Source organism: Genypterus blacodes, unplaced genomic scaffold (genome assembly GCF_046128005.1).
Source record: "Genypterus blacodes isolate CSIRO-AG114 ecotype Tasmania unplaced genomic scaffold, CSIRO-AGI_Gbla_v1 ptg000008l_1, whole genome shotgun sequence".
NCBI classification, from domain to species: domain Eukaryota; kingdom Metazoa; phylum Chordata; class Actinopteri; order Ophidiiformes; family Ophidiidae; genus Genypterus; species Genypterus blacodes.
This window is the reverse complement of record NW_027466822.1, coordinates 3,954,206-3,980,694: the sequence shown is the minus strand read 5'-3', so window position 1 is coordinate 3,980,694 and position 26,489 is coordinate 3,954,206. Positions and strand designations below refer to the sequence as shown.

General features: G+C 41.2%; 1 protein-coding gene across 1 annotated transcript; it reads left to right on the top strand.

The window, feature by feature from the left end:
• Nucleotides 1–236: 236 nt before the first annotated feature.
• LOC143005332 (adenylate cyclase type 5-like) lies at nucleotides 237–25,008 on the top strand. Its single transcript, XM_076156688.1, has 9 exons — nucleotides 237–1,995; nucleotides 7,865–8,014; nucleotides 8,431–8,552; nucleotides 10,170–10,281; nucleotides 17,387–17,514; nucleotides 17,773–17,931; nucleotides 18,073–18,214; nucleotides 20,156–20,293; nucleotides 24,924–25,008. The coding sequence occupies exons 1-9, from the start codon at nucleotides 1,066–1,068 to the stop codon at nucleotides 24,948–24,950; spliced, it is 1,908 nt and encodes a 635-aa protein (XP_076012803.1). The 5' UTR covers nucleotides 237–1,065; the 3' UTR covers nucleotides 24,951–25,008.
• The last annotated feature ends 1,481 nt before the right edge of the window (nucleotides 25,009–26,489 follow it).

Here is a 26,489-nt window from a genome sequence, read left to right as displayed (position 1 = left end):
ATTGTTTTCTTATTGGTTGACACCCCTCCCCCAGTGTGGGAGCACTCGTGAGGTCCCAAAGGACGTGAGTCTGTGTGCGCGTGTCCAGCTGTGAGACCACGGTGGTCGCGCGGTGTCCTAGTGTGGGATTGACCACATTATAATCCAATGGCCATCCGATATAGCGTGAGTCGCCTTTTCCTTTATCCAATCGAAAGGCGTGTAGGGGCGGGGCGCAGAAAGCATACTTGGTTGAAAGGCAGCAGCGACGATCAGCAGTAAACAGGTTGTGTTATGATGCCGCTTCCAACAGTCACTGAACGTGTTCCTCAGTTGTTTTGCACAGGGTGGACACTCGTGAAGCGCACTATTATGACTCAGGGCGCGGAGCCTGGCCGTCAATCAATCCGCAGTCGGGTCTTTGGGAGCAGTGATGGACATATGTTGGACAATATTCCATGCAGAGGTAGAAATTAATGAACACCGGATCGCATCGCAAACAAACGCGACCGCAGGGCGTGGATAGTGTTAATATCTGAGGGTGTTTCGGATGCTTTAATCTCAGCACCTGCTGTGTGGAAGATACAGGTGCACCGGGGCTTGACGACGTGGAATTTTTGTTCCCGACTTCACTTCATCTTCGCTCACAAGCCGCATGTTGTTGCGCTATGATCTCTGCGGACTGTCTCTGTGGTGTAGAGGTTAATTTCCTCTACATTACGTTGCCGTGCACACGCTCTGCGGACGCTAATTGGCTCCGATGATGTAGAGCTAAATCCACCTGGATGTAATGTTCCCTCTCCTCAGGGCCAAACCGGCTCCCTGGTGAATGTTCAATTGTTTTGACTTCCAGAGCATTTCGCTGTCTTATCATTCAATCAGCTGAGATTGATGTTTGCCTCTTAATCACCAACTTTACTGTTTGTTCTACACAACATTGTGTATGTTGGATTTTAAACACTAACCTGCTATGGCTCGACCTTTAAACTGACACCAAATAGCTGCTCGTGGTTCTTTTTACTCGGAATTTGTTTTCGATCGCGTGTTCGAACTGGGTTATTTTTCTAATCCCTTCCCCTTGACAAAATGTCCAGATCGAACAGTGTCAGCCCACCAGGAGTCGGTGCACCCGGATTAAGGGGAGGGACTGAGCACAGGTCAGCTTGGGGGGAGTCTGAGTCCGTGGCCAATGGGTACCCATACTCGGCCAGATCTCTGCGTAGGAAGCTCACTCGGGCCAACAGTCGGTGGAGGGAGGAGGATGATCTGGACCGTCAGCATCTCGGGCGAACTTCAGCCACGACATTCAGCAGGGTCAGCTTCAGGTCCAGGTCTGCGTGGCAAGACAATGGAGAGGAACATCAAACATCTCCAAAGCTTCCTGCCAGCGAGGTGAGACCCAAGTCCGTGGAGCTCGGCCTGGAGGAGCAGAGAGCCAAGCTGAGGACAGAGGAGGAGGAGGAGGTCTTGCCTGAAGTAAATTTTTCCATAGTGGCCTGCCTCACAAGCGTAATGCACGTTTTCAAATCAAAGAAGTTCCAGTCGAAAAAGTTGGAGAGGCTCTACCAGCGCTATTTTTTCCGTCTGAACCAGAGCAGTTTGACTATGCTCATGTCAGTGCTGGTTCTGGTGTTCACGGTCATGCTTGGGTTCCACTGCGCCAGTCAGGCAGCCAGATCCAATGTGACTTATGTGGCTGTATTTTCCGTGGCCATCCTCCTCATTCTCGTTCTAATGGTAGTTTGCAACAAAAACGGCTTTCACCAAGACCACATGTGGATTGTGTGCTACATTGTCATACTGGTGGTGCTGGTGGTCCAGGTGATAGGAGTGCTGCTGGTGCAGCCGAGAAGTGCCTCAGAGGGGGTTTGGTGCACCATATTCTTTATCCATGTAATTTACACCCTGCTGCCCATAAGGATGCGCGCCGCCGTCATCACTGGATGTATTCTGTCCGCCATCCACGTGGCTGTTTCTTGGTTGATGAACGGCATAGACAGCTTTCTGTGGAAGCAGGTATGTTTGAGGACGTGTTTGATGTAAACGTGTCAAAATGAGGTAATTGACCATCTTAAAACAAAGAAATCCCAAACATCAAGACTGACAGCATGCTGCGTGTGCGCCATGACGCAGCAATACCCGCTCGATGTCACAATTACAGTACAATATGATAATGGCGTGTATACAACTCAACTTGGTGGAAGAACTACTTTAGTCCATTGCTTTAGTTAAAGTAGCAGTACAGTTGCTTTGTGTACATATGCACAGTTGAATATTTTCAACCGACAAATTAACTAATAGGGTTCAATTATCGCATACCTGCAGGTGTTAATTAATGGATGTATTCCTCCCTGCAAATGAGCAAATGATTGATCCCACAAGGCTTGATATAATTATTACATTGTAAAAATCTTTCTATACAGTCCAAAATAATCTGGGTTATTAAACTCAAACAAGGGTGCTTTGTCACAGCCATGGCTATCTCATCTGCACTGTAAACATCTGAACTACAGCCATCTGACAAATGAATATATTTTCCTTCTGAAATGAGAAGAGAAAAGATAAACATGTATTTAGTGGAAATGTTGATGGTCCAGTAGTTTTTACAGTAACGGTAAATTATCCCAGTTATATCACACATCTGACAGTGGGTTACTGGATCATTGTTCAAGTGCCTTCTTACAGCATTTAGAGAGAGTCTGCTACTTGTTCCAGTAACTACTCCTGAGATATAGGTGTTGGCTGCCACATCACTCTTTGCTATCTGATGTAGCTGCTGGTTGCCATGGAAACTTGTTTATTACACCTCTAACTTGCATTCCAACTTGAGGGGGTTGGTTATTTACTTTGGTCATTTTCACTAATGCACTGGGATTATCCTTGTTGCTTGATTTAGATTCATTTATTAAGTTTGACTTTAGTTTAAATCTAAATCCCCTGATTTATAAATGGACTTAATAGCATTTCCTCCACAATGTTATGACTTAGTATATTGTAATGTTTGATGTGCAGGTGCTGTGTATTGTAAATGTTTCAGTGTAAGCATGCCAACGAATGGCACTTTGTCCCACCACCACAACCAGGCCCTAAATTCCTAGCCCAGTGGTTCCCAAACTTTTTCTGCAGGCGCCCCCCCCCCCCCCCCCCCCCCCCCCCCCCCCCCCCTCTGTAGATAAGAACTATTTTGTGCGGCCCCCACAACACAAACGCACACAAACACACATGTTAACACATTTAGCTTCCAAACTTCACTGGAATTTATTTTAAACATTGTAGTTTATAAAACTGCAACTTATTATTTAACAAAATAAATAATAAGGTGACTAATCACCTTTACAGTGGAATTAACAGTCCAACTGTTAATGTAACTTAATTTCAAAATGATTCTTTGCAAAAATTACACTTTTTATCAGCACATCTTTTCAGTGACTGGTGCTGGCTCACTTTGTATCTTTTCAAATCAGGGTTGCAGCTGTCAGACTGACACTTTTCAATGTCCAGCTTGGACCTATATTTTGTGTTTATTGAGGCTCACATAGGTAGAATGTGGCAAAGGAAGGAGTGTGGCCATGGCTCTCCTACCTAGCAGCGGGTTATCGCTCATTCTCCTGCTGCGTTGTTAATAATGATAATTAGTTAAATCCTTCACAACTGGGCTTGTAACGCTAAACTAGTGGCTAGCCAAGCTAACGATGCGTCAGACCAGCTGATCATCGCAAATTGTGAAGCAGCGCGGATAAAAACAAACAACCATGCTGAAGAGCCGCAGTAAAAACAGACAGTCAAACCTGATAATAGAGGATACAAATACATGGAGCAATAATGTTATCTGGACACTCATTCATTTGCCTGAGGCGATACTTATTCTTATGGCTCCTCTTCCCATCGTGTGCCCCTCCTGCAATAGCTCTGCGCCCCCCACTTTGGGAACCACTGCCCTAGCCAGACACTTCTCCTTTGTGTCCTGAGATGGTGGAATGAGTTACCAATCTCCATTCGAGCCGCCAAGTCCCTCGCTGTCTATCTTTTTCCTCCATGCACTGCCTCTTTGCACCTACTTCCTGTTGTTTGACTAGAACTTAACTTCTTGGCCCTTACTCTTGTTGCTCTCCCTAGACTAGGTCTTTGCTTATGATGTGGTCAAATCTTATGTATGTTGCTTTGGACATTGCTTTGGATCAAAGTGTTGCCAAATTTAGCAAATGTTCTCAAAGTAATGTTACCAGTATTTTATGACATTATCCCTCTCTGGATGGACTGTAGAGTGTGTCCCTGCACCATTTCTGAAATTGGCTTAAACAATGCAGCTCTCATTTAAAAATACACTTAAGGAGAATTCTTGCAAATGAGCAATTTAACAACAGTAATGAATAATTAAAGAATATAAATACCCCATAGTATTGACCTATCAGTAACAATGCCGTAAAAGACCACACTTCTATGCAGTCTGATAACCTATAACCAAAATTAACTAATAACCCAATCAAAATGCTGCCTTCTGATTCAACCATCTCTGCTTATTTGCAGCTTATTTATTAAATGAAGGAAAAGCAGTTATGAAATCTGTTTTTGATCTAGAATTAGCTTTTTGTGTGAACCCCATGTGATCCTGACTCAACTTGTGTCATTTGATATGCTGCTGACAGTGTGTGGAACTGAGCTGCTGCTGCATTTATTTTTTCACTATGCTGTAATTTTTGGCATATTTGTTCTCCCCTGTTTACATACATCGCATCTGGGTTTGACTATTTTTGTTTGTGCGAGGCAACAACCTTTTGCTATATATGCACACATGCTCCCATTAATATGTAGTTTCATAACTCTTCATAAAAGCAACGTCAGGCAAACCCTTGCTCAACATTCCACTTCCTAACGGTGCAGATAGATCCCATTTTTGCACAACTCGGAATCACCAAGGTTTTCACTTTTGATGGTTTGTTTTTTGCTTTGCATTTTAATTTCCAAATTTCTATGGTGGTAAATGTTTAACCAGAAAAGGTTTGCAGTATTTTAAGATGAAACATTAACCAGCGAGCAATTAAATCGCTCTCTGACATGTGCAATCAGCATTCTCAGCATTCTACAGTCAATTATTTTCTTAATAATGACGGCTGAACAAGCCAAACATTATCCCCAAAACTGTGGCATTCACTTTGTCGCATTTAACAATTAATGGCTATAAACTTGCTTCTTCTGTGTAGCTCAGTGGTTGGTTTGACTTTGCTGCTGTTGTTTATGTAACAGCGCGGTTGCTTGGCTTAGTGCAGAGTGAAGCAATTTGACTAAATGTACTTGGCATGGAATTAGTAATAATAATAACTCCGTACTTATATTGCGCTTTTATCCAAAGCACTTTACAATTCTTACACTGGCAAGGCCAACGTGCACATCAGGAGCAGCTAGGGGTTTAGTGTCTTACTCAAAAATGTAGACAGGCTCCAGGAGGAGCTTGGAATCAAAACAGGGACCTTCCGATGCCAATATGACCGCTCTACCATTCTGTTTCAGGAACAACTCATGGGTTATGGATGCAAGCTGTCCATCACTTTTTTTCATAATAAAGCAAATTCTAAATACATGAACATAATACAAAAAGTTGTGCAGGAGCTGCTGATTGCCTGGGAATCTTTACTTTAACGTTTGTGGCAGATATATCAGAATATGAATCATTTTTATTGCAAAGTAGATTTTCACTTACAAGGAATTTTGCTTTGGTGTTTGGTGCAATGAAAATATTAAGAGAAATTTTGATATTGCCCGAAAAATAAATCATAGTTATTCAACAGTACTATATGGATTAAAAATAAAAAGTTTATCAAATTACAATTACACAGATGAATGTTTATATGGAGAGTTTAGTGTGCACAATATAACTATATATATTTAAATAGAATAACTGTACACCTAGTGTACTGCCCTTGCAGCGGGTGTTCTCTTTGCTGGCTGTCTTTGCGACAGCCAGCAAAGAGAAAGGTTCCTCTTCAATAATTAGATTGGATTAGATTAGATTCAACTTTATTGTCAATGAGCAAGTACAGGTACAAGCCAATGAAATGCAGTTAGCATCCAACCAGAAGTGGTCGACGGTAGATCTGTTCGATGCTGTCCAGCTGTGTACCGGTGATCCTTTGGGCAGTTTTCACCACCCGCTGGAGTGCTTTCCGGTCTGATGCGGAGCAGTTGCCGTACCATACTGTGATACAGTTTGTAAGAATGCTCTCTATGGTACAGCGGTAGAACTTCACCAGGATCCTAGGACAAAGGTGAGCTTTCTTAAGGCTCCGAAGAAAGTAGAGGCACTGTTGCGCCTTTTTAACCAGGGTGGAGGAGTTTATGGACCAGGTGAGATCATCGGAGATGTGGATGCCAAGGCACTTGAAGGCACACGCTCCACTGCAGCTCCGTTGATGGAGATGGGGGTGTGTGCATGGCTCCCAGCCCGCCTGAAGTCGACAATTATCTTCTTGGTTTTCTTGGTGTTGAGTGCTAGGTTGTTGTCAGCACACCACGTGGTCAGGTGCCGTACTTCCTCCCTGTAGGCCGTCTCATCGTCGCCTCTGATCATGGGTGAATAGGGAGTAAAGGAGAGGGCTCAGCACGCAGCCTAATCACTTGACTTTTCTTGTATTTTTACTGAAGATATTGTTCGGTTTTTAAACTGTAACATTACAGAGAAAAAACACTTTAGTACATAAAACATACATACTGTGACATCAAACTACAAAATGTAAATAACTGACACATATCACACTCATCAGCTTACTTACAGACAAATAGTCTCCAAGGCAGAAGCGTTTCAGAATAGTGTTCAGCAGCAACATGCACGACTCCTCCTTTCATCAGTCAGGTGCTTTTGGTTGTTCTGGCTGATTGGACCTCTGCTCAGTGTGACATTGATTGACTGTGAGAAACCAAGAACGTTACCCCTCCTCGTCAGCAGAGGGCCCCATTAGCATAAACTTACGTGCACTAAATAAAAGTTTTTAATGTTATAACTTTAGCTTATTAAATTCAGCTTTTTAACTTATTTAACTATTAATTTAACTTTATATTAAAGGCAACACACCTAGTGCAAAATTATTCAGTCAGTGGGTGTCCCGGGCCTTATTGATGAGGCCAACTGCGGAGGGGAAGATACTATGTTTGTGGCGTGAGGTTTCGGTCCTGATGGACCTCAGTGTCCTACCAGAGGTGAGGGTTACAAACAGTTTGTGTCCTGGTAGGAGGGGTCAGCCAGTGGATAAGTGGTGATAGATAATGGATGGATGTATTTAGGTGTCAGTGCTGACAGAGTTATGGATATTAAAACCAGCATGTCCTTCTTGTCAATGCAGGACATGTCAGTACATGGAATATGATTATTGGTCTATAGAATAGAGAAAGTGGAGGAGTGTATCCAGACATTTAATAGTACATGAAATAAAATGTCTTTAGATTATTTAATTAATTAAATCGCAACCCTTCATCATTCAATAAGAATAATTTAATTTAAGATTGAAGATAAGAGACTTTATTAATTGTCATTTTGCATACAATTCACAGCAAATTGCATACAATTGAAATGTATCTTGCACCCCATCATATCACACACAAACACATGCATTACAGAGGGGGTGCAGAGCAGCCATTATACGGCGGCCATGGAGCAGTTGGGGGTTCGGTGCCTTGCTCACGTGCACCTCGGCAGTGCTCTTGAGGCAAACTGCTTACTTGGTCCACATGGGGGACTTGACCCGGTTCCCAGCCGTCCACTTAGCGGACTGAGCTACTGCCGCCCCCAATAATGATTGTGCAGCCCTGTCTGCTACATGGTTTCAGACTGCTGGGTCTCCAGGGGAGGCCTTCTTACCCCTTTATTACTCTCTTCCCTCCCTCTGTTCCGCAGATGGTGTCAAACGTACTGATATTCTCCTGTACCAACATTGTGGGAGTTTGTACTCACTACCCTGCTGAGGGCTCCCAGAGGCAGGCCTTCCAGGAGACCAGGGAATGCATCCAGGCTCGCCTGCACTCACAGAGGGAAAACCAGCAGCAGGTGAGAGAGCAAAGATTTATAACACGTCTTGTGTATAACTTAAAACTGCACTATGTAACTTTTTCACCTGAAAATATGATCTTCATGGTGGCTAAGGAAGCATGCTGGTGTCTGTTGAGGGACTGTCCCTCTGTGGCTTGATTTCATTATAATATTCATTTTAAGTTTTGCAGGTTGACAAACTTGTATTGTAAACAAAGGCGTGTGTGTGTGTGTGTGTGTGTGTGTGTGTGTGTGTGTGTGTGTGTGTGTGTGTGTGTGTGTGTGTGTGTGTGTGTGTGTGTGTGTGTGTGTGTGGGAATCTATCCATCGATCTATGTACCGATCGATGGATCATTCCCTTTGACTGCATCTCTTGCCTATCTTATCTGTCCATTTAACTTACTCGCCCTCTCCACCCACATACGTCCATGCAGGAGCGTCTCTTGCTCTCAGTGCTTCCCCGTCATGTTGCCATGGAGATGAAAGCTGATATTAATGCCAAACAGGAGGACATGATGTTTCACAAGATCTACATCCAGAAGCACGATAATGTCAGGTAAAGTCAGGGGCTCCTGTCATGAGGGAGAAGAAGGCAAGGGCAGTATGGAAAATAAGTTGTTTTAACATCCCTAATGATTATCAAGCTATGTGCGCCTGTCATAAAGCACAATCATGTGCAATCACGCACTGATGACTTCTCATTCTTTGATTTGGTAACCATGGTAACACAATGGTAGTGTGAGTGCAGGGATTCCAGATGTATGACAGGATTACATTCACGTCATTGAATAATGCTTACCACTAACTGCTGAGCATTGAACTTTTTGCAACATTTAATTTTTAACTTACTTTTTTAATTTACGGTCATTTAGCGAGACGCTTTTATCCAAAGCGACTTCCAACACACACAATTGAAATTTATCTTGCACGCCCTCATATCACACACACACACAAACACATCCATTTCAGAGGGGGTGCAGGGCAGCCATTTACGGCGCCCATAGAGTAGTTGGTGGTTCGGTGCCTTGCTCAGGGGCACCTTGGCAGTGCCCTGGAGGCAAACTGGCAACTCACCAGCTACCAGTCTGCTTACTTGGTCCATACGGGACTGGAACCGGCGACCCGCCGGTTCCCAAGCTGAATCCCTATGGACTGAGCTACTGCCGCCCCCCACAACATCAGTCAGTAAGTTTATATATGTAGTATTTACCCTGACAGTAAGGCAATACAGGATGAAGATACAGTATAAAATCGATAAAATCACACTACGCACAGAATCAGTGTGATTTTTGAGTGTGCTTGAAATTAATGTTACACTAGACATTAGACTTAGACTTTGGCTTAGATTCAGACAAACTGTATTGCCATTCAAGCTATACACATAGTGCACATTCTAAACGAAACGAAATTACATTGCAATTGGCTTACCGGATAGTTATTTATATCAGAAAAAACATAATGAATATTAAAGATATAAATATATACTGTACTAAAATATATATACAAATATATATATATATTTACAACAGGATGTTAAGAGTAGGGGAATGCTGTGCTACCTATAGATTACACAGAATAAATGAAGTTATTGCATTTATAATAAACAGAATTTAAATAGAATGTGTCCAGAAAGTCGTAGTGGGTGGACGGGTTACTAGGAGGTGAGGGGGTATTTAACCTGGTGACAGTTCGGTGTGTGTGTGTGGGAGGGTGGTTATTTTGAGTTCAAGCATCTGATGTCTTGAGGGAAGAAGCTGCTGCAGAATCTGGCTGTCCTGCTTCTGATGCTGCAAAACCTCTTGCCAGAGGGTAGCAGAGAGAAAAGTCCATGGTGTGGGTGGGTGGATGGGGTCCTTCCTGATGTTCTGGGCCCTGGTCTGGCAGCGTGTGTGTGTAATGTCTCTGATGGACAGACATGATCCCCTGCTGTCCTCACTACTCTCCGCAGATGCTTCCAGTCTGTGGCGTTGCAATCTCCCAACCAGATAGAGATGCAGCTGGTTAGCATGGTGCCATATGGTGCCTCTGTAGAACATGGAGAGGATGGGAGGGGGGAGCTGTGCTCTTCTCATCACAGAAAGTGCAGACGCTGCTGTGCTTTTTTCTATGTACTCATAGATTGCAATGTCAATTCTTCTATTAAATGTGTTTTTTTGTCTTTGTGTTCCTATAGTATTTTATTTGCAGACATTGAAGGTTTCACCAGCTTGGCGTCTCAGTGCACAGCTCAAGAGCTGGTAATGACACTCAACGAACTCTTTGCTCGCTTTGACAAGCTGGCAGCGGTAAGGTTTCACACACACACACACACACACACACACACACACACACACACACACACACACACACACACACACACACACACACACACACACACACACACTTGAATTAGATGTCTTTATTAATATACCTATACTGTGTAAAAACAAAATTAAGCAATACTTAGCATTGCAACTAATTTGTTGATTAAGACAATTCAATCTCATTTCAGAAGTAGTGAACTCTCAGTCACATTGACCCTTCGCACTTTTAAGAAGAAAGAAGGCAAACCATTACCAATAAATGTAGGTTTATTATATATTATTATAAGTTAGTAGAATAGCAACTGAATGAATGCGATAATGAAATAAAGGTGTAGCAGAATCAACACATGAAATTTATGTATGTAATGGGGTTTAAGGCAGTTTAAATCATGAATGAGAAATGGTGAACAATGGAAAATAATTGATTTTAATCAATCAATTAAAAAAAAAAAGTTTATTATCGTGAGGGATTACTGTGCAACAACTACAGTACACTGAAGAATAAAACGAAGAATCACCTCTAGTGCAAAAAAAAAATGTGCAAAAAGAAAATGCATGCAGGATAACAGTAACACATGCAGAAGGGGGTGTACATGACAAAGTTCATAAGCATAACAAAGGGTACAAAGTGCAGAATGTGCATCTGGCTGTGAAAGTATTTTCAATGTTTACAACTTGTACAGCATACATGTGTGGTATATATGATATACAGCAACGCGTTGTGCAATATGCTATAAAGTGAGAGTGAAACTTTATGGGGGGAGGCAGAGGGGGCAAATGACAAAGACCTCAGATCCCTATGTCCCCTCTGTCCATCCCCCGCCCCGAATCAGGTCTAAGTCCGATGGCCACAGGAAGGAAGGATTTCCTGTATCGTTCAGTAGTAAAAGAGTAGCTCTCTCTCTCTGAGAATGATTCCAGCTAGCGAGCGGTGAGGGCAATGATGGCAGGCTTGCTGAGCGATGAGGACAAAACCAGATGATAGACATGAGTGGATTATTCACCGCTGACCTGAGGACTGCCCACATTGTTTGAAGAAGAGCTAAAATGAAAATCTCTGTGGCAAAATTTCTAGGCATCAGGCAATTTTAGAACTTAGAAGGTCCCTAAGATCACTTCAGGCTCTGAGAGTGGAAATTAGATTACGCAATAACAAGCGAACAAAATTAACAAGTGAAACTGAACTGAAGACGAAATAGAAGAAGTTGAACACGAAACAAGGAGAAAACAAAACCAGACTAAGGAGAAGACAACTAAAGACAAACATGAAAAACAGACTCTTCAGAGAAATTTCAGAGTTGTTTTATGTTTATGTGTGTGATATCCTGAATTATTTTTCAGGAAATAATATTTCCTGAACTAGATTACATCCTTATTCACCATTTTTACAAACTGGACTAAACATTTGTGAGCCTATTAAGAGACTTTCAGGAATTTGCCACAATTTATGACGTCTGAGATAATCTTTATTTAACACTACCATTATAAACATCGAACAAAAAGTTCTGAAATTTGTGTTTGGTAGTGCTTCTAGACTCTTGTTTGGTGTTGTTTGGTGGATTGGATGATTGAAGTCTATTAGTAACAAGGAAGAAACAAGACATGTTGGCAATTTTACAATTCATTCATTTAACAAACAGTCAGGAGCCAAAGTAGCGTGTGGAAAAACCATACACAGCCACAACAGCCTGGCACCTCCTCCTCATGCTGGTCACCAGCCTGTTCACACACTGCTGTGGGATGGCATTCCACTCCTCAACCAGTCTCTGATAAACCCCGCTCTGTGGGGGTGAGCATTGTCATCTTGGAGGATGGAGTTCGGTCCCAGACTGTGGAGATATGGGATTGCCACTTGTTGCAGAATCTCATCTCGATATCAGCAGTGTGTGACCAGGCTGGTGACCAGCATGAGGAGGAGGTGCCAGGCTGTTTGTTAAATGAATAAATTGTAAAATTGCCAAAATGTCTTGTTTCTTCCTTGTTACTGATAGACTTCAATCATCCAATCCACCAAACAACACGAAACAAGAGTCAATAGCAACAGTAGAATAAGCAGTTTGGCATCGGCAGAGAAGATTTGGCAAATTTTTCATGAGCGTAACCCACATACTCAGCTGTGCTGCTCATCTCACAAATGCATGTTCCTTACAAATGGGGCACCATTGAAAAGGGGACTGAACAGGCTTTCCAACGGTATAAAATGTATTGCCAAGAAGCATTGTTACAACAGAGAAATAATCTACTAAACACAAATTTCCGAACTTTTAGTTCGATGTTTATAATATGAAATATCATAAGCAATGAATGTTGATCTACAGAACACGAGTGTATTATTTTGTTTTGATTTTGTTTCTGATTTTTCTTTGAAGAAAGCATCTGACATAACAATGATCATTCAGTTATAAGACATTTTGTAGATTGTTAAACAATAATGAGCATGGATATGTGATACATATGTGAGATAGGTGATAATGGAAACAAAGTTTACATTACATGACAGTGAACCCTGAAGGTACAGATGCTGATTGTTACAAATGTTGATTGTGAGGGAGACTATAATGAGCATTAGTACTTTAGTGGTACAACATTTGTAGAATGACATGATGTACATGACTGTGATGTACATGTGAATCGAGGCAAAGGGATCACAGCAACTACTTACAGCCAGGAAAGATATTGTTTTGTTCAAGTATCCAGTCATTTGTCTAGCATTACCTGTAGATCTTTGAAGTAAGATAAAAATGGTTGCCATTTGTGAAAGAACTCATCACTGTGTCCCCTCATTGTATATTGGATTTTCTCGAGTTCAAGAAAAAAACATGGTGTCCTCCGCCATCTTGAGACAGAATAGGGGATTTCCAATGAAAAAGCAGATGTCTGGCAGGTAGGGATGTGAAACTGATTCTTTTTGTGTAATGTTTAAATGACATTAGTCAAGTGGAGTACTAAAGATGGCAATATGAGGGGAAGGTTGAAGCTGCGTTACCAATATGGTATACATCATGTTAAAGTAACTAGACCAGTAGTTGTGTAACCTGGGGCAAAAGAAATCCTGTGGTTCAGGTTCAAACATCAATCACATTTGTCCTCTACCTCTGGGTACATTTCACGTAGTCTTGATTTGGAGATGTGGACCCTGTGTATAACCTTAAACTGGATGAGTGTGAGATGAGCACAGGACTCACCCTCCGAGACGACCCCTATTTTTGAGTTAGTTTGCTCCCCTATCAGAGGTGGGCAATTATTTTTCCCAGGGGGCCACATGAGAAACAGAAAATATTTTGGAGGGACGGGCTAATAGCTTGAACTCAATTAATAACATTTTTTTCTTTGTAAAAAGAGATAAATTGCAGTGCTTTGACAAGCTGTGACTGGTAAGAGTAAATGTTGTGATTATTAAGCAATGAAAAAGTGAGATTGCCTTAGAAGAAATGTTATTTATTCAATCACATTTTCAAAAACAGTGGTACACAAAGTAAGAATGTTTTTACCATTTGTGACTTGCTTGTTTCTCCACTCAGTCACATTGTCCCCAAAACACATTTTAGTTTCATATACAGGACTGCTGAAAAGAGGAGATCCTTAGCCTTCTAAAGACATCACTATTGTCTTTGTACTCCAAATATTAAGCAGTTTAACCATCTCATTTGCTGGTTGTTGTTTCAATAAAAACAAATTGCAAAAAAAAACAAAAAAAATCAACAAGCATTGTACATGACATTGTGCATACAGTTGTAGGATATTTTGGAGATCATTTGTTATATAGAAAGAGGGGAAAGAGGAGAGAGAGAGAAGGAAGGAATGTTGTATTATCACTACTATTGTGAGAGAAATCTTTAATATCTGTATAGTGACCATTTATACTTAAAGCTGGCCCATTTGTTTGTCACGTTATTGGTATTGACCTGGGGTTCTTTGACTCTTGTTGAATTGCAAAAAAACGGAAATCCAAAGTGGTCCAGGCAAAGTTTTAAATAATGATGATTGTTTTTTTTAACAAATAGGTCTTGTAGGGTTTGTATACATAAATTCAATCAATAAAGGCTGAAAGCTTAATTTATGAGCAGGAGCAGATTCCTACGCCTGTCCTCCGCATACAGCAGGCCAGCAAGGTCTAAAGCTGTGTGCTCCCAGTCAGCCACGCCTCCTACCGGTCACTCTCCTATTTAATGGCCTTTTGACCTGTAGAGGGCACAAATTCTCAGAAAATAGAAATAAAGACAATGATTAGAATAACTTATAATAAATACCAAAATGGCTCCTACAATCTGTATCAAAGTCGGGCTGAATTTTGAGGTGGATACGCGAAGCACAGCTGACAGATGACCATCAGTGAGAGAGGATCTATACCTGGATTTGTTAAACTTGAGATCATCACTGAGAATGTTTGTTCACATATGTAGATAGAACATAGAGAACCAACATCTTCTGAGCATGTCTCATGTTGGGAAAGGTCTCCTCCTTGAGAGAGGAGTAAAAATCCAGCAGTGATTCTGACTTTAAGTGGTCTGCCAGTACGACATCAGACTGCAGGTCAATGAGTTCCAGGTTATCACTGGTTGCATTATCCACACTGCAGGTAAAGGGAGAGGAAACCATGTGTATTTCATCCTCAACTATTTTGAAATCTTCAAATCGCCTTGAAAACTCACTATGCAGTGCTCCCAACTTGGATGAGTACTTGCGGAGGTGATCAGCTGATGGTGTGACTTCTTTCAGGGTTTGCATGTTAGTGAGAGTGTTGCTCTCCAGTTGGCTTGAAAGAAACTGCAACTTTCTCATGAAAGCCTTCACCAGGCTATGCATTTCATGAACAAAATGGCCCTTGCCTTGCAGTTAGGTGTTCAGTTCATTCATCAGTGCATCCACAGCAAATGCAAAATCTGCCATCCAGTCCCCATCTGAGAGCTCTGGGATGTCTTTGCCTTTCTTCTCACAAAACTCCCAAATCTCTGCTTTCAGGTCCCAAATTCTTTTCAGCATTTTCCCCCTCAGACTGAGCCATCTGACAGTTGTTTGGTAATCAATGTCACCATGTTGAGTCTCATGCTCCTCCAAAACCACAACAAACTGTCTGTGATTCAATGCTGGTGCCCTGATGAAGTTTACTATTTTAATTATAACATCAGTAACATGGTTCACTTTTAGCACTGACTTCAAAAGTCCAACATTTTTCCCCGTCAGATTTGGACAACCACCTACCAGTCTGTCCCATCTCAGTCCCAGCTCGTCCATGCATTTACCTCCGTAAACAGATTGCTTCCCTTCGTCATCCCTTTTATTGACCGCACTCCATAATCTTATTTCGTTATTTCACGGAAAAATACAAGTCTCGTAATGTCGATTCTGTAACAACTCTGCTGTTATGTTCAAGTTAAATGCTGTACTGTGCAGATGTTCTGTAATTTCCAACTGTTGTGTGTGTGTGGTGTGACATTAAATGTGTTTCAGAACAGAGTCAGACAGGGGGTGTGGGACACGAGACCTGTGAGTGTGTGTGTGTTTCAGAGCGGATGGCGTGGAGAGCAGCCGATAGCAAGGTTAAAACTGAGTGAATTGAATGAAAAATAATTGGTTTGCAGACAATCCAAGTTGTGTTGACAGACTAGAAAACCTATGGTAAATGCTAGTTGAAATCACAATTCGAGTACAACTCAAGGAAACATTGTATGCATTTATGATGCCACTCTGAGAAGTAAGAGTCCAAAAATAAGCGTGGGAACAGGTGGTTGTTGCAGACTGGACCTAGGGGAGAGGCGTTTGCAAATCTTACGTTTTTCCTGAATTGATACCAAATCTTGGGAACCACAGGGTTTGAGGTGAACTTTGAGATCTTGGTTGGGAGAGAGGAGTATATTAAGGCCGTGCAGCAGGATTGGGCTTCCAGCCTGCACTTGACTTGACTCGACCGCAAATAAGTCCCATTCTACCCTGTCAAAGGCCTTCACAGGTTCCAGAGAAATTACAATCTCTCGTGAAATTTCAGTGAGTGGTGTGAATAATAATTGAAAGGGTGCGAGTGTTGGAAACAGTTGCCAACCCTTAATGAAGTTTTGAATGTTTTGTTCCTTTGAAAAAATACTTGGCAAAACCCTTTCCAAGCCAAGCAATGGTTTAGGCAAATCGTCAGTGTTTAGCAGAGAGAGAGGTCTATATTAACCACAGGAGGTGGGTTCTTTTGTATCCAGCTTCAACAGCTCTTCTCTTAAAAAAAGGGGGAAGTTTCTTCAGGGATTCGTTAAACAATGACAAAAGTAAAAGGTGCCAGTTTAAGAATTAATTTGTTAATGAACTATATAGGAAATCTATCGGGCATGGAGCTTTATTAGATTGCATAGCTCTGATTTAGGAGTGTAATTCTGCAATAGAAAGTGAAGAATCCATAGCTGTTCTCTTTTGAATTTTTAATAGCTTTGCCAATCATTTCTTCACTACATGGATTGCCGGTAAAACCATTTATTTAAGTGTTTCCAAATCAGAAACTCCCTGAAAAAGTTTCAAGTATGAGATGTTTTGCTTACTTTCAAGACACTACTAAGAGGGATAATTTCAGAGATACTGTGTATCACCAAATCCTCGATCTAGCCGATCTGACCACTAAAACAAGGGCTGCCTGGGAGGGTGAGCCCAATCCTCCTACTCAATATGGAATGCAACTGGTAATGGTGGGAAGAGGCTGCAGATCTGCTAAATACTGCATACTAAATGCTACATACTACATACTGTCTTGTCTTGTACTCATTCAGTTTAAGGTTGTGCACAGGGAACATTTCTCCAAACAAGATTATCTGAAACTGTTGTGTATAAAAAATAGAATATATACTGTAAGTTCATTGTTATGTGATCAGATGCTGTCTTCAATACAATATACAGTATTTGACAAAAAAACAAACATGTCATTATTGTATCATAGCCAATAAGTATTAAAATGTAAATGGAATTTCAATACAGACATCTGAAAAGTTTGTGTTCAAGGAAATAAATATGAAAGCGATTTCACTGTGAAAACCTCTCTACCAGATTTTCATTCACTTTGCGCTGTACGAAGTGACATGCGTTGTCAGCAAAATGTCCTTAACCTCAACAGGAGAACCACTGTTTACGGATCAAGATCCTAGGCGACTGCTACTACTGTGTGTCTGGGCTGCCAGAGGCAAGAGCTGACCATGCCCACTGCTGTGTGGAGATGGGATTAGACATGATCGAGGCCATCTCGTAAGTAGCCAAATATTAATTGAGGATCACAAGTACATTCACAGAGCTGCAAGACAAATTGATAAATGTTTGATTATTGTTGTGGTTGTTGTCTGAGATGGTGGATGGTTGGATGATTGGATGGTTACAGGCCTCCTTGTTTTGTTGTGAATGATAAAAATAATCTGTTATGCTCTCCCTGGAGGGCTAGCTTGAACCTCTTTTACAATCATTTTTGCAGCCTAAAGATCATTTAACTGATTGTTGTGTTTGTTGCAGGCTGGTACGGGAGGTGACGGGGGTGAATGTGAACATGCGAGTGGGCATCCACAGTGGCAGGGTCCACTGCGGGGTGCTGGGACTCAGGAAGTGGCAGTTTGATGTCTGGTCCAACGACGTCACATTAGCCAATCACATGGAGGCTGGGGGCAAAGCCGGGTACATCTGTCCAGCTATGATGAGCCTCAAGCTAACAACAAGCCAATTGGAGCTTCATTTTGTAAAATTTAATATGTGCAGGCACAAACTGATGATTGACAAACTGAATTGAACTGCTTATGTGTACATGTGCCACTGCAGACGTATCCATATCACTAAAGCCACTCTGAATTATCTGAATGGGGACTATGATGTGGAGCAAGGAGCAGGTGGAGAAAGGAACATCTACCTGAAGAACCACAACATAGAAACCTACCTCATCGTCGGCTGCAGTCAGAAAAGGGTATGTGTGGAGTTTGCATGTTCTCCCTGTGTGTGTGTGGGTTCTCTCTTGGTACTCCGGCTTCCTTTCTTCAGTCCAAAGACATGCAGGTTAATTTGGTGACTCCAAATTGTCCGTAGGTGTGAATGTGAGAGTGAGTGTTGTTTGTGTCTATGTGTGCCCTGCGATGGACTGTCGACCTGTCCAGGGTGAACCCCGCCGTCACCCGTTGACAGCTGGGATTGGCTCCAGCGACCCTGCAACCCACTAGTGGATAAAAGGTGATAGATAATGGATGGATGGATATAAAGTAGGTTAAATTGATGGAATGGTGAAAATCCAATTTTAAAAGGGTTTGACTTGGAAGGGGTGCCTCCTCTCCTCTGCTGATCTGCAGCATAATCAGCTGCGTGTTTACATTTTGTTTCAAATGAATTCCTAAAGTCTATTCCAGGAGAAACAGATTCTAAACTGCCACCAGAGGGGTCCATTAACTTTACACTGTACTTCAAAATGTCCTTGAGCAGCAGCAAACACGACAATGTTTATATGCTTTGGAGCATAAAGTAATTGTAAAATGATTTAGTAATCCTCAACAATTTGGTTGTTTTACCTCGAGAATTTGAGAAGAATAGTATCCACAAATTACAAATCAGATTCTGAATGATCTGTCAGCTGAGTTGATATTATCAGCTTGAATTGGCTGATCTCTGACTGTCAGCGCAAATGTTGGCATACATGCAGATAGGAAAATGTGTACATAGAATTGAAATGTATACACTAGGTAACATTGAATCTTTATTCAACATTTAATATTGGTTAAATGAATCAGAAGCAGAGAATGTAACACTGATCATTATGTCTAGTTTTGCAACCTCCGGATTGCATTCTTTGCTTTTTGCAGATGATTTATGACTGCCTGCTTCGTCAGGCTGTGACCTGCAGCATGCACTTGAGCAGTTTGCAGTGGATTGTGAAGCCGCTGGGATTAGGGTCATCACTGCATAATGTAAGGTCATGGTGCTTTTCCAGAAAATGGTGGACTAGCTCCTCCATGTGGGGCGTGGGATGCTGCTCTAAGTGAAAGGCGTCCAGTATCTTGGGCTATTGTTCTTGGTCTTAATGCAGAATGAGATTGAGATGATGACTGTTTGCCACTAGGAGGCATTGTAGTCTTGTCATACTGTACTTTCAGTTTGTCAAGTTATTAGGACTAAAACAAACCTTGATTTGCCAATAACACATTCAGCAGATTCATTAGCATGTGCCTCCAACCACATCTCATCTCTTTAATTAAACTAAGGACAGGTTGAGTAACATATGCACTTGTTTGATGAAAAGATGGAGGTTCGCAGAATGCAGCGTTGAGCATATTTTGATTCTCAGCAGTTTGGCACTACAGTTACAGTAATTAAATTCAGTGTTTTAAAGGTGATAGAAGGCACCTCAGGTGTGCCTCGGTGGCCTGATTGCACAGACCAACTAGGTAAAATTGTACGAATGTCAAATATACCAACACCCCGATGTCTTCGGGGTGTTGGTCTTAATGTCTTGTTGCTTTTCAGTTTGAAAACCTGACACGTCGTTGGATAATGACAAGAATTCATTCTTCGATAAAAAGTTAAACAATAATAATAATAATACAGCCTTCTTTCATTCTATCTCTCTCTCCTTTTACCCCTTTTTCTGTATAAAAAAACGATCTACAATAACTGTATGCGCACTGTCATGTAAAATGTTTGCTTCAATAAAAAAAATATTAATGACAAGAATGCAATGTTTGTTTGTCTCTAGCAAGGAATGCTGGCAGCTCTTGTGTATTAATACAAACTAGCTAGGTTGTGTGAAACGGCTGGATTATGCAGCTTTCATCTCACAGTGCCATGAGGTAGAATATGGATTAATGGAGCTTTAATACTGTTTTATTTCTGCTAATCCACATCATATTTTCATCTCTTCCAGAAAGAGGAGAAGGCTGTGATAGCCAAAATGAACCGACAAAGGACAAATTCTGTCACTCACAACAGTGGCCACTGGACTGACCGACCCTTCTACAACCACCTTGCGGGCAACCAGGTCTCCAAGGAGATGAAGAGGATGGTGAGCACACTGCGTCACAACGAAGTGTCCACTGTGTTTTGTGCCCCTGCTGCAAATATACGTAATAATAAGCACAGTATATGTAATAAGTATTTTGTAAAATACTTGGGCCCCCATGTGGTATTAGGGTACCGCCTCATTCAGCGATGAAACCGAATATTCAACTTTAATTTTCAATTCAACTTTATTTATATTGTGCCAAAGCAGAACAGAGTTTAGCTCAAGGCACTTTACATACAGAGCATTTAAAGAAGCCCAACTACCCTATGAGCAAGCACTTGGCAACAACAGCAAGGGAAACCTCCCCTTTAATGTGAAAACTCATCCGGTAAAACTGGGCTTAAGTTGGGCGGATCACCGGTTGGGTTTAGCTGGCAGCGCAGTGTTCTATTTGGGTTAAAGGGTACTATGAGCTCTTAAAGGTAAGATGGGGAGATCATGAGGAGCTTTGAAAATGAGCAGGGGTATTGTAAATTCTATGTGTAATTCTTCTGGACTTTACAGGAAGCTAAAATGGAAGAAATATGATCTCTTTTCCTAGTTTTTATTTTTTTACACATGCAGCTGCATTCTAGACCATCTGGAGAGTCGGTGCCGATTTATTAGGGCAACCTGCTTACAATAATCCAGCCTAGAGGTAACAAATGCGTAGACAGGTTTTTCTGTATCATTCTGTGACAGAATGAGCCATATTTTTGCAATGTTGTGTAAGTGGAAAAAAATGCAGTCTTTTGTTTTATTCGGGAGTTAAATAACATGTAAAAAAAAACAAGTCCTAGATTTTTTATGGTGGCGCTGGAGGTCAAGGCAATGTCAGCCTCGGCAGCTATCGCTAAGGTGTTTGGGGCCAAGCACAACAACTTTTACATTTTGTCAGAGTTAAGTAGAGAAAATTACTGGTCATCCAGGGCTTTATGTCCTGAAGGCATGCTTGAACTTCATTCAATTTTTCGAGTGCATGGAAGATTCATTATTAACATGAACAAACTGAAATTGATCCGATAAATATGACTCAAACCAGTTTTATACAGTTCCTCTAATGTCAATTAGATGTTCTAGTGTTGCAGCACTATCATCTAAGAGGACAAGCATAGAGAGAAGTCCTTTGTCGGAATGGAGGTCAAGAGATCATTTGCGATTTCCACCAGTGCTGGCTGTGTCTTTGCTATGATGGGCTCTAAATCCAGACTGAAAAACCTTGAATAACCTTGTCATGTAGAAAGTGGTGGCTGCTTTCTCGGGGATCTTGGAGAGAAAGGAAAGGTTAGATATAGGCCGAGAGGGTCGAGAGTAAGTTTTTCAAAAAGTGGTTTAATTACAGCCACTTTAAGGGCTGTGTTTCGTAGCATGCTACTAGAGAAATATTTCATATTTAGCAAAGAAGTGCAACTTGAAGGAAAGACTTTCTTGAGCAGCCTTGTTGCAATTGGGTCTAAGGTTGACTTAGATGAAGAAATCATTTAAGATGCTTCGGTAAGGTCACTACAATAAAAATATATACCAGGATTTACAGCTGTTTCTGAGGTTCCCATGCTTGAGGCTAAACAAAGTAAAATTTATTTCTATAAGCCAATATTACATACAATGTCTCAAAGGGCTTTACAGGCCTGTAACATCAGGAAAGTCCCGACCCACCCCAAAGCTCTCAAGGAAGACAAGGAAAAAACCCCAAGAAAACCTTCATGTAAGGGAGATTCCCCCTCCATGAACAGCCAGGTGTGCAATAAGAACTTCCAGTGGGATCATACAATGTCAGTGTGTGTGTGTGTATGTGTGTGTGTGTGTGTGTTACACAGAGGGAGAGAAAGAAAGAGTGCATGCCACTGCAAATATTATAACATTTTGCCTCGATTACTGTTTACAATAAATAGAATCTTTCCGTTAGAATCTGGGATTGACCCTCCTTGTCCTGGTTGGGTCAAATTCCCTAAGCACCCTCTCTGTCTATTTGAAAGTCATTGTGAATGCCCATTATTGCCAATTCCATCAATGTCACGCTCTCTGTCCCTGTGTAGACTATAGTTTTCTTCTTAAATTAGTTATCATGACTGACAGTGGGCAACTCTAGCTTTTCCAGAATACAGTAGGAAATCATCCTCCAATCACTTTCAAATGTTTGAAATATGCAAATACAATAACCCAGAATTACAATAATGTCAATAAATTCATCGGTATTACAGATCTAAAGGCAGTTCTTGACCCTCCGCAGCATTCAAAGCACTATGATTGGCAAATCACACGAGGAAATGCAAGAGTGTTGATGGCCGCCTGGCCGATTATATGGTTCCATACATAATTACAGATTGTGCTCTCGTGGAAAATTTATTTGGGTTTGTCAACGAACAATTGAATGATGATTTTGATCATACAGGGGTATAGATAATGGATGAATGGATATATGTTTTGCTTTTTCATTTACTATTGAAAAATATCATTGGTCATTTCTAAGAGGCGGTCCTAAATTAGGGTTTTGTAAAGAATAAATTGAAGAAAAAATCCAAGTGCAAGACAAACAAATGGTTCTGTATTTGAATAACTAAAATGAATCACCACTCACCCTGAGACAATGTTGCTTACAAAAAGGAAAGAGCATGACCTCATAGATGAACACTTTGAAGTGCTTAAGAGCGTGTGGCATTGAAGACTTCCTTGCCCTGACATGTCAGTTACTCTTGCAATTTTGACCTTCTTTTGCTGAATATCAGATCAATCTCCCTGTGTTTTTCTCAGAACCCACTTTTAAAACCCAGGCTTTCAAAGTTTGCAGAACAAATGTTTTGACACTAGTGATGGCTCAGTTCTTCCTCTCCCCATCTTTTCGGACTCTCCATTTCTCACCATCTTTGTAATTATTAATTACCTAGCCGTTCTCCAAAGACAAAGTCATTTTACAGAGGCAGAATTAACAAATCAAAGCTGGGCAGCACCGTGCACATAATTTTTGTATAACAGGGAAAGAGATAATGTGTGGGAGGGAGGATGGGGCTTTGGGTAGATGTTTTAACTGTTTTTTCTGTTAAGAGACTGTAAATGGCTGATTATTTTTTTGTCATCTGTTATGGGGACAGCAGAGGATTATAAGGTTGATTTGCAGGCTAGCAAGCAGGGAGATGGATTATGGTCCTACAGCATTAGCATTAGCACGTTAATCCACAAGAGACCGGTGGAGACCTGCAGTAAAATGCTTAGTTTCTGGTCTAATAATCAAACATATGATGGATAACATTTATTGTTGTTGTCTTAAGACAGCTGAACAAATTGATGTGTTCAATGATTGATGTGTCGAATTCAGAGTAACGCATGTCTGAACTGGGATCTGGCAAAACTGATATCAAAACATTAAAATGGGCTCGAATAAGGTTCAACCAACTGTATATACTACCTTCAAAGTTAGTCTAAATCATATATTATGTGGCGAGTTTGTTAAGATAGCCAAAACCACACTTTTTATTCTAGCGTGAATTTGTAAACATTGCAATATTTGTCGGAGTTTCACCCTTCCGATGGTCCTCGTGTGCGTGGGATGCTTTCATCAGGAAAAATAAACAAATTTAAGCTCAAAATAGTGATATTTCGTCACTCTGTTTGCCATGTGTCATGTAAAATTCTTCCAAACGATTTGCACGATCCACATCTTATAAAACATTACATTCTGCGCTCCTCGGCGCAACTAGCAACCTTTGAATGACAGCTGAGGCCATCAGTCGAGTGACTGGACCTACAGATTGAGAGATGGTGGCGCAGAGGACAGAGAAATAGAGAGCTGGAACTCCAATTAAATAAATGTAGCATGGCATAGTCATAGCCATGTTTGCCAAGGATTCATGCGGCATTATCTGTGTAGTTTGTGCACAGATTTCCGTGCAGTTTGTCAAGCAGGATTTTGAAGAATGTCAGGGATCGATGTGAGTATATTTCTTCATCATATTATCATGTTGTAATAATATAATATAGAAAATATTCAGTGTTATATTATATAATTATTGTTTTTTATGCTTATATTCTTATATATTTACAAATATAATACATTGTGATAATATTATAAGTACAAGTATTATAAGTTTAATTGTTTATTTTAGGGCTGATGATGACAACGCAAGACCAAACACTTCCCTGACTTGTTCTGCTCCAGCATCATCCCCTTCGCCACAGATGAGCTCTGTCTCAGCAAGCTCTGCAATGTTTGTCTGAGCCTAATGTTGTAAAAATGTCTATTTCAGTATGCATAGCACGCAGAGTCCCCATTTCTTTTTCCCATATTTGCAACTTGTGGGCAAAAATTGTAAAATGTATATATAAATTGCACCTATTTTTTGTAAAATAAATAGGAATTATTTTGTTTTTGTATGATTTATATCAAAACAATTGTTATACTGCACACAAGACATTTTCAAGTTCTTCCTACCTTTAGCCATGATTGTGCAGCATTTGCAGATGCTGTGAGATTAGCCAATAAAACGTCTCACAGTGTAATTTTCACCCTGAAATCCATCTTTTTTTTCTTCTGCAAATTCTGTGTTTTTATCCGGTTAGGATATTTTCGAGTAATCCAGTGAGTATTTCTAGGTTTGAAGCAGATACATGACTGTCTCTAATAATGGTGGATTCTTTCTTTCTGTTCTGTTTTTAGGGCTTTGAAGACCCTAAAGACAAGTGAGTAGTGACTCTACTGCCTTTCGTGTTTAGAAAACAAGTGTAAAAACAAACTTAATGTACAAATTCCGATGCGCATATATCGGTTAAATTTTGCACTGTTTTCATGTGCAGAAAATACACCAATCCACTTCTAGGCACTTCTAGACGTTTAGATAGGTCAAACACTCCTGCTAATGTCATTGTTTGTAGGTGAATTTACACAGGTGCATAGGTGTCTAGATTTGCATGTGTTACCAATGCTTTAACATGCTACGACAGTACACAACTTACATAAACCTAGACAACGTTCAGCACATTCATTCACACTCATTTATTATGCTGTAAATTAGAGGAGGGATAACTAAAACTATCAACAAGCAGCACAATATGCCCCCTCTGAATTCTGTATGAGGCTTGGTCAGTTCTTTAAGCCCTGGTTAGCTTTTTAAAGTTGTTTTGGCCTCATTCATTTTCTGACCAATGTTAAAGCTTTTAGATAGACACACAGACAGACAGACAGGCTGTATTGATCCCAAATTGGGAAATTGTTCTGTCACAGCAGAATCACAGTTAAACACGCTATTATAAATTAAAACACAACACACACAGTAGTAAATAAAAAACAAAAATGCGAAATATTGATTTAAGGACAGAAAGAGTGGATGTGACCTCAACAAAGACTATGGGTCAGAGTGTTCTCTATTAGACAGTGGTGAGGAGTTGTCAAGGGACATAGCAGCAGGCAGGAAGGATCTCCTGTATCGGTCCTTGTGCCAGCGAAGCTGGATCAGTCTCTTAGAGAAGGAGCTCTGCTGTCTGTCCAGTAGGTTATGGAGAGGATGATCAGAGTCATCCATGATGGATAATAGTTTTAGTGACCCCTTCTCCATCCAAAAGTATCTGGTTTGCAGCCAATTACAGAGCCAGCCTTCTTAATAAGTTTAATAAGTCTGCTGGTGTCCCTGGCTCCATGCTGCTCCCCCAGCAGACAACAGCGTACAGTGGCTACAACAGACTGAAAATTTCCAACATCTTGCTACACACATTGAAAGATCTCAGCTTCCTCAGGAAAAAGAGTCTGCTCATCCCCTTCCTGTATACAGGAAGGTGTTGGTCTTCCAGTTCAGCCTGTTGTCGATGTGGACTCCGAGGTATTTATAATCCTCCACCACCTGAACATCCTCACCCAGAATGCACAGGGGCCGTAAAACCGTCCTCCTTCCTTCTGAAATCGATGACCACATTCAGAATAGGATGATTCCTACCAGGCCACTCTACGAAATCATCTATCAGTGTTCTGTTTTCCTTCTCCCGTCCATCCCTATTCACCCAACCACTGCAGAGTCGTCAGCAAACTACTGTAAGTGGCAAGACCCAGAGTTGTACTAAAAGTCTGTGGTGTACAAGGTTATGAGGAAGGGAGACAGCACGGTCCCCTGTGGAGCTCCAGTGTTACTAACCACCATTTCGGACAGAGCATTACTCAGTTGGACGAACTGTGGTCTGTCAGTCAGATAGTCAGTGCTCCAGGAGATGGTGAACGTGCCTACCTTCATGGCTG